Source organism: Pelobates fuscus, chromosome 11, assembly GCF_036172605.1.
Source record: "Pelobates fuscus isolate aPelFus1 chromosome 11, aPelFus1.pri, whole genome shotgun sequence".
Lineage (NCBI taxonomy): Eukaryota > Metazoa > Chordata > Amphibia > Anura > Pelobatidae > Pelobates > Pelobates fuscus.
This window is the reverse complement of record NC_086327.1, coordinates 126,164,765-126,182,828: the sequence shown is the minus strand read 5'-3', so window position 1 is coordinate 126,182,828 and position 18,064 is coordinate 126,164,765. Positions and strand designations below refer to the sequence as shown.

Below are 18,064 nucleotides of genomic sequence, written 5' to 3'. Positions count from 1 at the left end.
AATAGTTAACCCCTGGTGAATGAGCTTGTACCCTCTGGGCTTGCAGGGGTGATTAACGTTTGATAGCCTGACTGAATAGTCGGGACTATTTTGTGTTATATATTTTCCTACACTTGGCAATCTGATTAGGAAAAGCTTCACCCTTTGTTAGCTTGAGAAAGGAAGCGATGCTTGCCTTAAAGGGACACTGTAGGCACCCAGACCACGTCTGCCCATTGGAGTGGTCTGGGTGCCAACTCCCACTACCCTTAACCCTGCAAGTGTAATTATTGCGGTTTTTCATAAACTGCAATAATTACATTGCAGGCTTAACTCCACCTCTAGTGGCTGTCTACTAGACAGCCACTAGAGGTCACTTCCTAGTTTCTAGCACAGGTTTCCTGTGCTAGAGCGTCGCTGGACGTCCTCACGCTGTGTGAGGACCTCCAGCGTCGCTCTATTCCCCATAGGAAAGCATTGAAATGATTTTTCAATGCTTTCCTATGGGGAGACGTAATGCGCATGCGCGGCATTTCCGCGCATGCGCATTAGGTCTCCTTGGCCGGTGAGCGAGATTAGTCTCGCCCACCGGCCGACGTAATCACCAGGAGGAGCGTCGCGGAGGCGGAGACAGCGGCGAGGGACATCGCCGCTGTCCCAGGTAAGTGACTGAAGGGGTTTTCACCCCTTCAGTAACCGGGGATTGGGGGGTGGGAGGGAGAGGGACCCTCCAGTGCCAGAAAAACGGATCGTTTTTCTGGCACTGGTGTTTCCCTTTAAGCACCAACCTTTTATCATAACTGACAAGTGTAGGAAAGAAACATAAAACAAAGTAGTCAGTGCTTTGTCTTGTGTTTTAAGGAGAACTTTGCTGCCCTGTTGTGTTTTTGTTCCCCACCTCCTCTAGACTGTAAGCTTGTTTGAGCAGGGCTCTCATCTACCAATTGTTCCTGTGTCACTGTGTAATTGTCTCATTTATTGTAAAATTTTCCCCCTTTCATAATATTGTAAAGCGCTGCGGAATTAGTTGGCGTTATATAAATACCAATAATAATAAAGAAAAGAAGAACAGATAGGGGAAGAGAAAGAGAAAACAATAGGAGAAACAAATGGTAATGTTAAAATAAAGCACAACGTATTCGCATGACATAGTTCCACATGTGATGGTTCCACTTTATGTTTCTGAGTTGTGCGTGTGCTTAGCATGTTAAGACAGAGATGAGATGTAAACATATGGAAGTTGCTGACACAATGTACGTGATTAACACCTATTTAAAGTAATATGGTACATTTCTTCCATAGCATTTTTGGGCAGTTGGTAGCAGAATATAAAATAATAGTTGCTGAATTTGAATGGTCAAAGATCGGCCACTGATGTCAAGGGTAGATCGAAATATTTGTGACATGTACTATCTTCTTTCTGTTTTGGCTTACACAAGCGTGTAGCTCTTCTCCTCCTTCCCCTCTCCCCCCAGACCCTCTCTTTATTCTCCCCCCCCTCCTCCTCCCCGTCTCACTTCTCTGTACGCTGTACCCTTTTTAAGTGGCATTGATTGCAGCAAATTGCTGTAGCTGGTAGCAGCTGTCACAACACTAAAGTGATTAAGAGCAGCGCTTGTGATTTCCCGGCTGATTGCATTGATCAGATCGGGGTGGAGGGGGGGAGTGGATTATGAAGGGAGGATAATATCTTGCTGTTCACATCCGCATGGAAGTGTTGTTCATTTTTTAACCCTATTCATGCCACCACCTGCAGGTTTATTCACTATATTCAATAAACATTGAATCGTTTTCGAACGACCAGGGAATTTCTAATTTTACACTGAAATAAGTGAATTCTAAAAATTCTCTTGCTCTGATCTTTCTTTCCATACAGTCCGTTTTGACGTGTAAAAGTCCTTGTTCAATCCCAGACAATTCACAGTTTATTGAATAACCCTCACGTATGCAAAATAAAAAAACTTGATATCCTATGCAAAACAGAGCTGCTATGGCTGGTAGAATGCTAGTTTTAGGCAACAAAAAAACAAAACAAGGACTTACAATGTTAATCACTAAAGTGTGAATTGGCAGGAATTCTAAGTAAATCTCAAATTTCAGGCCAAAGTATCTGGACTAGAAAAATTCTCTAAATTAGCAATATTTTCAGTCTATCAATTTTGGCCAAAAAAAAATCAATTCACTTTGAATTCCGAACAATTCACGTTTTAGTGAAGAACCCAGAGTAGGGTAAGAAATAGTCATATATAAGATGCTGAATTGCTACTGTCTGAATGGCAAATTAAGAGACATAGTGCTGTGGTAGGTTACTATAATTATAATTTTTCTTATACCCAGATCGTCTTCTGTCTGCGCAATAATTAAATATTGTCTTATGTTCTTGGTAAACAATGTACTTGGTCATACGCTAGTTTTGATTGGAAATATTGACCACATAACATCAAAAACAAACCATTATGGAACCACAGCGTCTTCTGTAGGTTACAAACATACTTGCAGTCATTATATTTCCAGTGTTTACATAAAGGAACACTCCGGACACCATAGTAACTTTATCAGAATGGCGCTGGCTTAACCTTAACGCCATACAGCTCTATACTGCTTGATCCTGATTCACAAAACTGCCTGAGAAAAATGGTTCTCAAGCCATTTTGTGAATGGGGTGCTACTGATCAGCTGAGTGTCAGCTGACACTCTTAGCCTCTCAGTGGCACCAGTTCAAGGGACGTATGCAGAAATAGAGGTGGCAGTGCTGAAAGGACAAAAGACATTGGGGCTAAACCTTCAGTTTTAAAACCTTCAAGGTAAGCAACATCCTGGTATCATAGCAACTTCATTCTGATGATTATTCTTTAATTGTCTTAAAGGAACAATATAGGCTTAGGAACACAAACATGTATGTATTTATGTTAAAACACTATCTGGCCCTTCATGCTCCCCTAAATATAGTAAAATCTTACCTTTATTCCAGTTTGCTGCTGCTAACTCTGCTCCTGTTCTGCCTGCTGGGCTGACATTATCAAAGTTATGATCTGAGCCAATCACAATGCTTTCCCATAGGATTGGCTGAGACTGTCAATGAGGCAGATAAGGGTCAGAGCCAGCATAAGCCAAACACAGCCCTGGCCAATCGGCATCTGCTCATAGAGATGAATTGAATCAATGAATCTCTATGATTAAAGTTCAGTTTCTGCATGCAGAGGGAGGAGATACTGAATGTCAGTCAGGAAACATCTCTAGTAGCCATCTGAGGAGTGGCCAGTGGAGGTATCCCTAGGTCAGGGGTCCTCAAACTCCGGCCCCCCAGATGTTGCTGAACTACAACTCCCATGATTTTCTGGCTATCTATGTAAATCAAACAATCATGGGAGTTGTAGTTCAGCAACATCTGGGGGGCTGGAGTTTGAGGACCCCTGCCCTAGGCTGTAATGTAACCACTGCCTTTTCTCTGGAAAAAAAAAAAAAAAAAAAACAGTTTAATGCAAAAAGCCTAAAGGGGCTGATTATACAAGTTGTACTTGTTATAGTGACTATAGTGCCCCTTTAAATATTTTTTTAATTCCTTCTATCTACAGGCCTATGCAGACATGCGTCTCATATTATATATTTTATTTTATTTTTAGTTTTAGAAGAAAAACAAAGTTAAGAATTTTAATGAAAGGCAAAAAAGTTAAATTTTGATGTGATAATTAAACCTATTATTTCAAGAATTGATGTAATAATGATGCAATGAAATTCAAAGAAAAAGAAAAATGTTTAGAAACTAAAATAGATCTACAGTATACTTCTAATTTCAAGGGCAACGAACCTGTTGACTGTTGATGTGATTAGACGTTACGTAAACCAACAAAAGTGGGTGAGAGTAAAAAAGCAGGAAAGGTTTGGTAGGAAAAACATGATTATTATGGTACTAATTTATCTAAAGTCTCTGTAGGAGTTACCAAAGAACGCGGTTGCCCAAAAACTTAAAGCGTTACTCCAAGTATCATAGACACTACAGCCCACTGTAGAGATTATGATGGTTGGTAATAGAGGGGTTAAACTCGGTATGCGCAACGTCTCAAAGCGAGATACAGCACATACCAACTCCTGGCTCCGTGACCATTTCAAGATGGTGTTTGACGTAATATTTTGAATGTCTGATGTTTGTTGTGAATATTAGTTATATTATTACATCGCAGAGATATAAAATATTTTATTGTGTATTAAAATAGGAGAAGATTGCTGAATGATTGGGAGTACAAAGATAATTGTAGCTTATTCGATTAATCTGTCATTATAGATAGTTGACCTATGGCATATGTTTTAATAAAAAATGATGGTGAAGTAAATGGATCCAATTCATCTATCTTGTGTTAAATTTTGCAATTTCCTTGTTATGTCTCTTTCATTCCCTGTTTAGTGGGGGGGGGGGGGACGCAAGACGTAGTACTGTATTGTTAAGAACTGTTACTGCCATTTGTGTTTAATATGTACAAGGATAGACTATGTTATAAAAAATAACAAATGCAACTGTTAGCACGTTTAAATTGTAGTCAAATCTAAGGTACCGAGACATACATAGAGAATGGCAAAATGTGGTGGCAAAAGCTGTTTGAAGCTCAGATTTTGGCCTCTACATGAGACAAAGTAGCCGATATCGTTTGATCATGTTAGATTCCATCGCAGTGTACAGATTCTATCAGTGCTGCTTTAAGCTGTTAATATTTCCTGAGGGCTGCACCTGTTGGTTTGGCCTCTCGGGATGTGCGCATGGATATGCAGCACAGTGCTCTTAATTGCTTCCGGATGCATAGTCAGTTCTGTCAGCTTGTTTCTTGGGGGCTTTAATCACACTGAAGTGTGCTCCAATGCGTTCTTCCACCCTGGAGACGCGATTACTCTTGTTTTCTAAAGCACAATGATTTGAGAGGCTAATAATCAAGTTTTTGGCCCGTGGCTGTCCTGAACACTGTCAGGGTCCAACAATATTATGTGTGCTCGTTGCTTCCTTACAGCAAGCACAGCAATATATCATTTCAAAAATATTTTTGCACATTTCATAGGATCAGGAAAGATCTGAATTGACGTATGTTGCTATTTCGCTATAACCATAAAAAAAATTTATCCCAGGGCTGCTTAACAGCATATTGTCAATCCTGGAAGATTTTAATACATCAGGGTGCCCAAAAGCTTTCAATGAGAGATACTTACAGAAAATAAATACAGAGGGCCTGTGCTCTGGAATGGTGATTGGAAGCTTTTTATGGATGTGGCTAAATGTTTCTAGTGAAAAATGCTTGCTCCTTGCTAATAAAAACAAATAAAATAGTAACTCCTGCTGGCTGCACACAGGCTAATACAGAATTCTTTTTTTTTTTTTTTTAAGTCCGTCCTTCCAATGCACCTCCTGTTCTACACAGCAGTCTCCGTTTTTATAATGTTTCAAAGGTTTTTTTTTTTTTGTTTTGTTTTGTTTAAAAGAATAAATTAAAAAAAAAAATCAGTATTTCACATTGAAAAAGATGGACATTTCATTTTAGGTGTGTACGTGGGGGTGTGGTCAGGGGCAGGGCTGTTCTGGAAAATGTCAGGTGATTTACTAATAAAACTTTATACAACTGAAATGTAATTTGAAGAACAACAATGTATCTTATTTACACAGACTGATTTCTAAACACATTTATTGCAGTGTATGGATACATTACTGGGAGTATTGTTGATGTGGGGCTCTGTTATACACTCAGACACATTACTGGGAGTATTATTACTGTGGAGCTCTGTTATACACTCAGACACATTACTGGGAGTATTATTGCTGCAGAGCTCTGTTATACACTCAGACACATTAATGGGAGTATTATTGCGGTGGAGCTCTGTTATACACTCAGACACATTACTGGGAGTATTATTGCTGTGGGGCTCTGTTATACACTCAGACACATTACTGGGAGTATTATTGCAGTGGAGCTCTGTTATACACTCACACATTACTGGGAGTGTTATTGCTGTGGAGCTCTGTTATACACAGACACATTACTGGGAGTATTATTGCTGTGGAGCTCTGTTATACACTCACACATTACTGGGAGTATTATTGCTGGGGAGCTCTGTTATACACTTAGACACATTACTGGGAGTATTATTGCTGTGGAGCTCTGTTATACACTCAGACACATTACTGGGAGTATTATTACTGTGGAGCTCTGTTATACACTCAGACACATTACTGGGAGTATTATTACTGTGGAGCTCTGTTATACACTCAGACACATTACTGGGAGTATTATTACTGTGGAGCTCTGTTATACACTCGGACATATTGCTGGGAGTATTATTACTGTTGAGCTCTGTTACACACTCGGACACATTACTGGGAGTATTATTACTGTGGAGCTCTGTTATACACTCAGACACATTACTGGGAGTATTATTGCTGTGGAGCTCTGTTATACACTCACACATTACTGGGAGTATTATTGCTGGGGAGCTCTGTTATACACTTAGACACATTACTGGGAGTATTATTGCTGTGGAGCTCTGTTATACACTCAGACACATTACTGGGAGTATTATTACTGTGGAGCTCTGTTATACACTCAGACACATTACTGGGAGTATTATTACTGTGGAGCTCTGTTATACACTCAGACACATTACTGGGAGTATTATTACTGTGGAGCTCTGTTATACACTCGGACATATTGCTGGGAGTATTATTACTGTTGAGCTCTGTTACACACTCGGACACATTACTGGGAGTATTATTACTGTGGAGCTCTGTTATACACTCAGACACATTACTGGGAGTATTATTGCTGTGGAGCTCTGTTATACACTCAGACACACCGACAATAGAGAACTCCTAGAAAAGAGAGACATTAAGAGAGAAAAGAGGGACAGAGGGTATTTACGGGATTGTCCTTCCTAATTAAGAACACTTGGTCCATCATTGTTTGGGAGTAGTGTATGTGTGAATTTACGACACTGTTAGTGTAAATGAAAATGGTGTATATAAAACGTGTGACATTGTCAATGTATTTCTCTAAAATGAGCATTGGTGGAAATTCAAAGTACATTTTATAATGTAGAGCAAAATAGCTGATCTGAAAACCTTGCTGACGTGGATAACTTTTCCGGTTTGCTGCACAGAATTGACATTACCGTGCCCTGATGCTGCCAGATATGGAGTTAGAACTCCAGCAGCCATGGGGTTGATCTGTACGTGCAGAGCTTCAAAGCAAAACGCTGCACATGCAGACTCCAGGCGCTATGACTGCTTCAAATCACTGAAGTGCTCATGGTGCAAGGAGTAACCCTTTAACCCCTTAAGGACCAAACTTCTGGAATAAAAGGGAATCAGGACATGTCACACATGTCATGTGTCCTTAAGGGTTTAAAGAGACAAGTCAGATCAGCTAGGAAAGTTCTGAGCTGTGAGTGTCACGAGTGCTTGATTTCTAGTGTGTTCTAATTGTAAGATTTCATTGAATTCATGCTCTCATTTATTGTTTGAAGACTCGTAACTTAAGTTGAAGTGATAATGAAGGGCTCTTCTGTACAAGCAGAACGTGAACACTAATGAAAACAGCCGAAGTTTAAATACTGTTTAATATACGGACATTTTCTGCTTGTAGATATGCTTGAGTTAGCACGCTTGATATCTTTCAGTGCACCTTGAGTACTCCGATGTCTTGCTATGAGTGGCACCTACAAAAACTGTATTGTTTTTCCAGAAGTCATTTGCAGGTTTATAATCTTAATTGTTTTCGGATTGGCTAAGGCATCAACCCTGGCTTAAAGGGACACACTAAGCACCAAAACCACTTTATCTTAATGCAGTGGTTTTTTTGGTGCTGAGATGCTGCCCTTTTTGTCTGGTGATGCAAAAGAGCCATATCTGAGAAGTGGTAGAGTTTACATTTTGCCTAAAACAAGCCTGTAGTGCATGTCAGACACACAGCCGATTGCAGGCACTTACCGGTACTCTTTTAAACCTTTGGTTTTAGAAGATTTTTTCCATTCAGCATTAGCAAACAGTATGCTAAAACCAAACACCACTATTGTGTCTGGTAGAAAACCAATGAATATTATGATTCTGTATGAGAAACATTAAGCATTGACTGGATATAAAAAGTCATCAGAACTGTGACCTTACTGGAGGAGGAGCGGCGGCAGCGAGGAATCTACCTGACATTGTATTACATGTATGTTATATAGCTTTCAACTGTTATATAATGAAAATCCATTTTATATATATATATATATATATATATATAGATATATAATTTTTTTTAAGTGTCCTTGTTGCCCTTAGTCTCGCAGTGTAAAACATTGCAGTTCTTGGGATGCCGCAATGCTTACATTACAGTACTAAGACTGCCTCTCGTGGCTTCCTACCAGACCGCACCTAAAGGCCCTTCCTGGACTTGTGCAGACTCTGAGTCTCTTAAATGATGCTGGACGTCCACGTCCTCTGCTTGAGGATGTCCAGTGTCTGTGAAATCATCAAAGGCGCTTGCCGCGCATGCACATTGGATCCCCCCATTGGATGACATTGGAGGAGAGGAGTGCCAAGGAAGATCAGCGCTGGAATCGGATGAGTAAATGAAGGGTTTTTAACTCTTTATGTGCCCTGGGGGAAGTGAGCCAGAGGGCACTAAAGTGTTAGGAATACAACATCCTACCACAAACTCTGTTTCGCTTTATTCACATAATTCCAATCCTCTTTTAAGACAATCCTCATTTATTCATTTAACCTGGGTACCAGTGCCCTTTTTACACCAGTTGCCCCTTTATACCATTAGGGTACCGTGTCCCTGGGACAAAATGAGTAAGGGGATTGTATCTGGCACAGAGATGACCTGGGTTACCGTGGCACTTATACGGGATAATTACACCTACTTAAATGACTGCAACTTTTTTGTGCTGGATTTTCGTAATTGAGCATTTGTATGTTGAGAAGCTGCAGTTTTAGAAATGTATGAGAAACTGTTAAAACAACTACCTGAAGTTCAGATTACTTACTCACAGTGTAGTTGGAATGAGCTGATGCGTACAGATATTTGTATGACGTTTATTTATCGACTTCCTTTTTTCCTTTACAGGAACAGAACCTTGGCATTTCTATTTCATCAATGGCTTTCTGAACTTTAATGTGGTCTTTGTAATGGCTCTCTTTGTATTGCCTCTGACGGCCCTGATGGAACACTTGCTGCAGAAGATAAATAGTAAGAAATTACCCAATGTTACATTTGTTCTCTGGTGATACAATCCCTGACAATGGCAGTAACCTGTATGTGTTTTCTGATCAGAACCTTCTAACACTCCGCTGCCCAACTACAAAAAGTAAATGAATAAAAAAATCACTGTTTCGTAAATATACCTCAAATGAATATATGCATGCATTTCATTGGATGTATATCTATAAACAGTCTACAAAAGCTGCAGATCTCTTCCCCAGCCCAGGCTTTCTGTGGCTGTCCAATCACAGACTTCCCAATGCAGCTCAATGAGAAGTCTTTGCAAAGCAGGTGCTCTGAGCAGTTGCCTGAAGCCTGAGTTTAGCTCCACTGAGCTAACCAAACCAGGAAGTAACAGTAAGACCTGTTCTCTGCTTTTAAAGTCAGTGTGTAAAAAGGTTATTTATAAAAGTACCAATTCTTATTGAACACTTTTTTGTAAAATGTGAAAAGAAGACTCTTTACAGATAAAGCATTTCATTAAGATAAAGTGCTTTAGAGGCCGGAATGTCCCTTTAATCCGTAGGCCGCCTGAGTAATGAGATTCCTTTTGTGGAAGTATAAAAGACACTTACCTCTGCCACTCTGCCTAGTGTGAGTGACTTCATTGCTCTGTGATGCTCCAAGCACTCTTACATTCGTGCTTGTACATTCCTTCCATAGTGTAGAACGCTCGTGTACACAACACAATGGTGGTTATTAGACATAACATACTTTGTCTATTGGCATTCAATGTAAATATTAAAAAGAAAACTATTGTATCTTATTTTTTTAATCTATTTTTTAAAGGCACAACCGATAGCTAACTTCAAGTTTTTTTTTGCCTGGCTGTTCTTTATTAACAATCCCATGTAATTTATTTAGCAGTTCAGAACCTTGGAAGACCGTATTGGCTGACTTTGGCGCCCATGCATATCTGGATTCTGATTTTCTTCTCTCAGCCTCATAAGGAGGAGCGATTCCTGTTTCCCATCTATCCTCTGATCTGCCTCTGTGGGGCTGTGGCTCTTTCCGCACTACAGGTGACGTACGGTTATTCTTCCAGTACCGCTGGTCTATTTATACGTGCTTATCTTATATGGTTTATTTTGAGTTGTAAGAAGAACAGAGCTCCGGGCTAGCAGTCCATTTGTAACATAAATTAAAACAAACTGCTGTTAACATCTGTAATAATAGTTCAGTGCTGTGATCAATATTCATTAGTCTGCGGATTTTGTGCCTCCAAACGCAATATTGCTCATTTATTCAGATCAATCTTGAACAACATAATTTGAAGCTGCGTATTGCCTGTTTATTGTAGAACATCTAGTCTCACACTGTTCGACATTTACATATACTGCTTAATAAAACATTCATAATAACTTTACCTGTATCGTGTGAAACATGCATAGGGGAGAAAGGGGTTAATTCGTTTTTCCCCAAGTCTGATAGAAGGCATTATATCAGATTCATCATCCATGCTTGTAAAGTCGCTTCACACATGGAAATAGAAATCCTGAAACATATGAGAACATCCTTTAAATATGTACTGAGCTTTCTTGTGACCAGTTCATTGTCAGGGCATTACAACAGGCAAACAGTCATCCACTGAGACTTGAGGACAGGAGATTTTACTTACAGCCGCAGAAATGATTGAGTACAGTAGAAACAATAAAGATTTGGAATTCAATGTCTAGAAAGGTTTGCTTTATGAATGTTAGAAGATTCCTTTTAAAACTAATGTGGATGCTTTCGTCGGGACAACTGGTTGTGTCAGGCTATTGTTGTTAATCTGGATATTTTTTTCAATAGCTTGTCAATCAAAGAAGATACAACTTCCTTGGCTAACAAAGCATTATTGGAGTTGTAGTTTACATCATTTAGGGAAATCTACATTTTAGACACCTCTTGTCTAGTCCCCTTCAAAAAAGATATATATTTATAAAAAAAAAAATAATTAGAAATTCAGTAGCTGGCAACCCCTACTTAACCAGGAAACTGCTCCTTCGATCAGATATCTCTATTCAGATCTGACCGTATCCCATCAACCACTGTCTAGCAAGGGCATTGAATAGGTAGCACCCCCAGCTTATCACATATGCCTGATATTAATGCAAATGGTTATGATGCTTAGTGTGACCCTTAGACAATGCTAACATGTTATTTTATGCTATATAGTATATAGCTGCAGCTAAATCACTTTTTGTGTTTTTGATTTCTTTTACACTTTTAGAAATGCTACCACTTCTTGTTCCAGCGATATCGATTGGAACATTATACGGTCTCTTCCAATTGGCTGGCACTGGGATTTGTTTTCCTGTTTGGCCTTCTATCCTTATCCCGTTCCATAGCTTTATTTAGAGGTGGGTAAACGGAAGTGTTTGGGAAATCTTCCAAAAATGAACATTTAAGCCACGTGGTATGCGTTATATCACAAACACACACAGCCACTGACAGTCCTGATACATAAAAAACAAAGAATGCTCTGCCAATATTATGCAGTTCCCAAATAAGAAAAGAGATAACGTATATACACTGAAGGTCAGGTGAAGAAAGAATGTGTTTGATAATATATGACATATCCGGTATCTGAGCGAACCCTTCACCCTTACATTCTGGGATCCTTACCTATATGTATCATTTTGATTAACTTATATTTGACTGTCATTGCTTTGCGATATTTGTTAGAAGAATATAGAAGCACTGTAGACAAAATATGTTCGTAGAGGCCCGGGTGTGCTGCTTCTTTTTTCTATTTATTTTACCCATTTTTTCCAGGTTACCATGGGCCTTTGGACCTGTATCCTGAATTCCACCGGATTGCCAAAGATTCCTCTTTTCACACAGTGCCAGAGGGCAGATCAGTCAATGTGTGTGTAGGAAAGGAATGGTACCGCTTCCCCAGCAACTTTCTTCTTCCAGACAAGTGAGTTCACAATTTTAGAGTAGCCTTTCCAAGCCATTTTGTCATTGAAGCAATGTCCTTAGTCAATCGGCATGTAAAATAGATTAAATAGGTGCTCAGTGTAAAGTTCTGATCTATTTTATATCGTTTTGTCTGACTCCCCATAGATTTTGAGTACTGCATAGCCCTTTACCTCAAAATGTTCTCCTCTACTGGAGTTACTGGTTCTGCAGGTGGAGTAGCCGACAACAGATACCTTGTATCGTGGCCCCTGATCATATTCTAACTTATGTGTTTGTAGCCTAATTTTTTTTTTTATTTTTAGCCCTACAGAAAGTGCCAACAGTTCATGATAATAGTGACCCTAAAAAAAAAAGGAAAATGCACCCTTTTTTGGGAAGGGGGGGGGGGATTTTACTTTTGTGTGTGTGTTTCTTTTCAGTCAGCTTAATAGCTCACCCAACACAACAATGATGTGTATTTAAGAAAAGTTTTTACATTCAATAAGTTTCTATATGTGCTTAGATTAAATTTTTTCGGGTGAAAATATTTATTCATTTATTAGTTTTTTTTTCATGTTCTATATAGTTGGCACCTCCAGTTTATTGAGTCAGAGTTCAGAGGGCAACTTCCAAAACCATATGCCAAGGGGAAAAAGGCAACCAGAATTATTCCGAAAGACATGAACGACCAGAATCTGGAAGAGACCTCTAGATATGTGAGTAAATTAGAACAACTTTGTTTTGAATAGTGGGTTAACATTTTAGAAATTATCTTCACAAGAGAAATGATGTATTACCTCTTGGGTGGCTGGACCTGTTGTATTAAAGAGACACTCTAAGCACCAAAATATCCTTAGCTGAATCAGGTTCCACAAGCTCATTGCTTCATTTTAGTGGCACTCATTGATGCATCCTTCTGTACGGCACCAGACGCCGCATCTTTCCCACTTGATATACCGCAATACCTAAAGGACTGAGACCTCATTGCTCACTTGTTATCAAGTTCACTAATGAGTTGCCTGTAGAAACAACTTAATCTGTCATTGTCAGCCCTGATCTAAAATCTACGCTGCCATCCCTGACCTTCCTTTATGATACACTGCACTTTCTGTCTTATCCTTTTGTAATTTGTTTTAGATAGACTATCGCTGTTTTACTATATTGATCAGTGTACATGACCATCTGTGTTATCTTTATGCTCTGGGTTCTAGATTACAAGGAGAAAGAATATAGTTGACACAGAACACAACACTGTCAACTTCTGTGCTACACTTTAGCAAAATTGGATCTGTTTAAACAGAAAAGGAGAAGATTTGCTCTCCACTAGCCATTGCCAGAGTGCCTTTTAGATAGACTGATTGTGCATGCAATGTTAATGTCCCATGTGGCCTTCTATAGCCGGTAGCCCTCAGTTCTCCTCCCTATAGCCAGTGGTCCATAGTTCAGATCCTAGTAGCCCATTCACCACCTATCTTTCTTTACAAGTGGGCAAGTAGAAATTTTGAGACCTGCTATGTATTGCTAATGTATGTTTTAAATAAAGAAACATCTTTTCTAATACAGAGCAAGAAACGCTTGATTTATACTAATTGATTAGATGATCTCCCATAGACATCAGTGAGATGACATTTATTAATTTGATAGAATTAAATGAATCTAACAGGACCTAACCTACTATTATTACAGATTATCTGCTATTCTAATTAGCAGGTTTGGTGCTAGTTGAATGCTCCTGTTAAATGCACCACTTGATTGCGTAGAAATGTTAGTCTTCAGTTTGTTGGTTTTTTTTCAGAATTTTTTTTTTTTATATTTTTTGCTCAAATTCTATATAGTTTATTGCAAAGAAAAAAATCCAAGGGCTAAATAAATACACTTCACTGCATGCATGGAGCGATTGCCAGAAAAAAAAAAAGTGTATATTTCTGTGAATATTTTTTTAAATGATTAAAACAATTCTGTTTTTGAGTCATGCCTTCCAGCAGCTAGGTTAATTTGTGATGACGTGGGTAGCTTTTTTAGCTTGAGCACTGCTGTGTTGCTCACACGCTGAGCGTCATTTCTTGGTAAGCTGTCAGCCTTCAATCAGAGTGAGGCCCTACCTTTCTGCACTTCTATTTGCAGATTTTATTCATGCCACAATCAGGCACAAAAGCCCTTTTCTATTTCCAAATCCACACAGCAAGCAGCACATATGTACCTACGTCATCAAATCATGAGCGACGGCTGTAATTAATGAATAGGTATTTTTACTTCTAAACAAAAAAAATTATGTATCAAACTTGGTTTTCTTTTTTTGGGGGGGTAAGGTGATTTTTGTTCTTTTTATTACATTAACCTTCTTTCAATTAAAATATATATATTTTTGTAATTGCTGCAAGTCCACAATGAAGAAATGTTGTCATTCTCTAATTGAGAATTATTTTTTAAAAATGCTGTAAAAATCAGTTTCCTTTTCTGCAGAAACTTTGATACAATGCAATAGCGAACTTTTGTTCAAACATTAAAGGTAGGGTTGCATTTATTTTCTCAATATTATACGGTGTGCAGCACTTGCATAGAGCCAGTAGTCCCAGTGGTGACTACATGAACAAAAGAAAATACAGTGTTCAAAGAAATACTTTAATGTCCCCGTTCTGGCCGAGACAAGGTCCCTGAGACAGTACAGAGGTAATCCGTGCATCATAACACGTTTATTGCTGGAAATAATTGTACTGATGACATCCCCATCCTTGTAGTACGGGGTTCTAAAATATGATCTGGCCTCTGAAATTATTCTAATTATTATTGGTATTTATATTGCGCCAGATTACTCTGCAGAGATTTACAATAATATAAAAGGGGAATTTAACAAGAAATGAGAGAAACTAGACAATTAAGGAGGTAGGCTATTAAAAAATAGGAAGGGCAATGTTGGGGATAGCAACTAGGTGACGAGGGTGGGAAAGAAACACAATAGTATAATCTACCTCAGAGATAGGCAACCTACGGCACTAGTGCCGTGCACGGCACTCGAGGTGTCTTTGCACGGCACTCAAGGCTGCTAGAGCCAAACAGGCTCTGGCCTATCAGGAGTCCCAGTAAAACTTCAAATATCTGCTAATACGAAAAGATGGTGAAGGACAATCCACAATTTATGCATTGCAGCACTTAGAGGAAGTGATCTCAGATCACTTCCTACCAGCACTTGTGAATAGGAATCCACACTGTAGTAGAGCAACCTGCAGCTGCTGTTGCAGCTCCTGTCTTTGACCTGTACCAGGCCAGCCTGGTCCCCACTGGAACCCAGGGAAGCCAACCATACTGCTAGATATACACAGATATTGTGGATCAAACCAAGTGTTTATCTGAGTATCTGCTCTTTTCCAAATTGTTAAAATAAATGCGTGCACGCTCTGAAGTAAATTACACTGAGACACAGGTATCAGGTTAATTAAAAACTTCGGAATGTTTACTCAGGGGGGCGGCAAGCCCCTTATAAAGGCAAAAATACATCATATGCAAAAATGTAGATAACAGAGAGAATACATCTCTAATTGGTTAAGTGTCTTATCTAATGCACATCCTACGAGGCGTGTCACCATCATCCCGGGATTTTACTCCGGATGTAGGCGCCATCTTGTTACACGAGGTAGTTAGTCGATGGGAGCGGGTGCTCTAGCAGCTATTTTGAGTAGATATTGAATACAGGTATACACAGTAAATAGACATTTTTACTATCACTAATTTACATTCATAACACAGAAATGAAGAATAACCCTCCCCTTATACAAATAATACGAACAGCCCACACACAAACATACACACAATCTGCACAAACGTAACCCGCTAACAATCCACATACATGCACACAAACCCCACATGCAGCCTTTCACATGCAATACCCCAAACAGCCCACACACACTACCAAACACACAATGTGACATATCCATCCGCACACAATTCCACAAGCAGCCCTCATACACAGCCCACATTCATATGTATCATACACAATACCATAAACTACTAATGAACACATACAATATAATAGCTCATATACGCACAAATACAATGATGCAAAGCAACTGCAGTAAAAATAACACAAACAGAATACGGCAGCATACACACCTAAATTTAAAAAAATAGGACCGGCACGCTACGGGACATCACAATCCTATATCGGCACAGTGCCGCTAAAAGGTTGCCTACCCCTGATCTACCTTATTAAGCAGAGAGATAGGTTTGTGGAATGACCTTTACCCTGGGAGTTCAATGGCTTTTCTGAAGAGATAGGTGTTTTGTTGTTTTTTTAAAGCGGCACTGTCAAAGTCTAATGGGAGAAGGCAGGCTTTTTCTTAGGAATGGAGCTGCCCGATGAAAGTTCCCTAATACAAATTAGCAGTACGGGGTACAAGCAGCAGACAGGATAATCTCCCCTGCATAGCGGTGTGACCAATAAGGGCTGTATGCAGTGGCGTACACACAATCCATGGGGCCCCGGTGCAAAACTGATCCATGGGGCCTCCCTCCCACCTCCCCCCAACAGACACACATACAGACAGACACACATACAGACAGACACACATACAGACAGACACACATACAGACAGACACACATACAGACAGACACACATACAGACAGACACACATACAGACAGACACACATACAGACAGACACACATACAGACAGACACACATACAGACAGACACACATACAGACAGGCACACATACAGACAGGCACACATACAGACAGGCACACATACAGACAGGCACACATACAGACAGGCACACATACAGACAGGCACACATACAGACAGGCACACATACAGACAGGCACACATACAGACAGGCACACATACAGACAGGCACACATACAGACAGGCACACATACAGACAGGCACACATACAGACAGGCACACATACAGACAGGCACACATACAGACAGGCACACATACAGACAAACAGACAGGCACACATACAGACAAACAGACAGGCACACATACAGACAAACAGACAGGCACACATACATACAAACAGACAGGCACACATACATACAAACAGACAGGCACACATACACACATTACATACACACATTACATACACACAGACACATACACACAGACACATACACACAGACACATACACACAGACACATACACACAGACCGACACACACACACAGGCACAGACAGGCACATACAAAAGGACAGGCACAAATACATACATACAGACACAGACAGGCACACACTCACACATACAGACACAGACAGGCACACACTCACACAGACAGATGTGCAAAGACACATACAGACAGGCACACACTCACACAGACATACATGCAAAGACACATACAGACAGGCACACACTCACACAGACACACATACATATGTCATCACAGGGGGCCCGGTCGGGCTGTTGAAGCGCCCAGCGCTGACCGGGCCCCATGACAATCCATACCCATCGGGTGGCCTGCGACCCCTGCGACTGCGGTATGTACGCCACTGGCTGTATGTATGAAATAGTGAAGCAATGTGACATGGGGTAGAGTTGTTGAGAGCTTTGTAGGTAAGCATTAATATTTTGAATTGAATCTTATGGGGTACAAGATGCCAGTGTACTGATTAACAGAGGCCAGACATGAGAGAGGTACGATGATAGCAGCAATCCTGATAGCAGCATTCACTATGGACTGTAAAGAGGCTATATGGTTTCTGGAGAGACCAATTAGGAGAGATTTACTGTAATCAATGTGTGAAATTACAAAATCATGAACAAGCTCCTTTGTAGCAACTTGGGTGATAAAAGGGGAGATGCAGGCAAAGGTTTTAAGTTGGAAATGGCAAGATTTGGTGACAGACGAGATATGAGGTGACGAGGTGAGACCAGAATCCTAGATGACATCAAGGCAGCAAGCTTGCAAGGATGGGCTGATGTGTGTATCATCACTTTGCAGAGAGAGTGACAGCAGAGGATTGGTATAATGACGAGGGAAGATAAAC

At 40.0% G+C, this 18,064-nt stretch overlaps 1 protein-coding gene across 1 annotated transcript in view; it reads left to right on the top strand.

Moving 5' to 3' along the window:
- Window positions 1-18,064, top strand: part of ALG9 (ALG9 alpha-1,2-mannosyltransferase) — an 81,723-nt gene that overhangs the window by 25,015 nt on the left and 38,644 nt on the right. Inside the window, exons 9-13 of the mRNA XM_063436377.1 lie at window positions 9,066-9,188; window positions 10,065-10,222; window positions 11,413-11,542; window positions 11,958-12,105; window positions 12,673-12,802. Coding sequence (XP_063292447.1) covers window positions 9,066-9,188; window positions 10,065-10,222; window positions 11,413-11,542; window positions 11,958-12,105; window positions 12,673-12,802 — 689 coding nt within the window. The remainder of the gene's footprint in view (window positions 1-9,065; window positions 9,189-10,064; window positions 10,223-11,412; window positions 11,543-11,957; window positions 12,106-12,672; window positions 12,803-18,064) is intronic.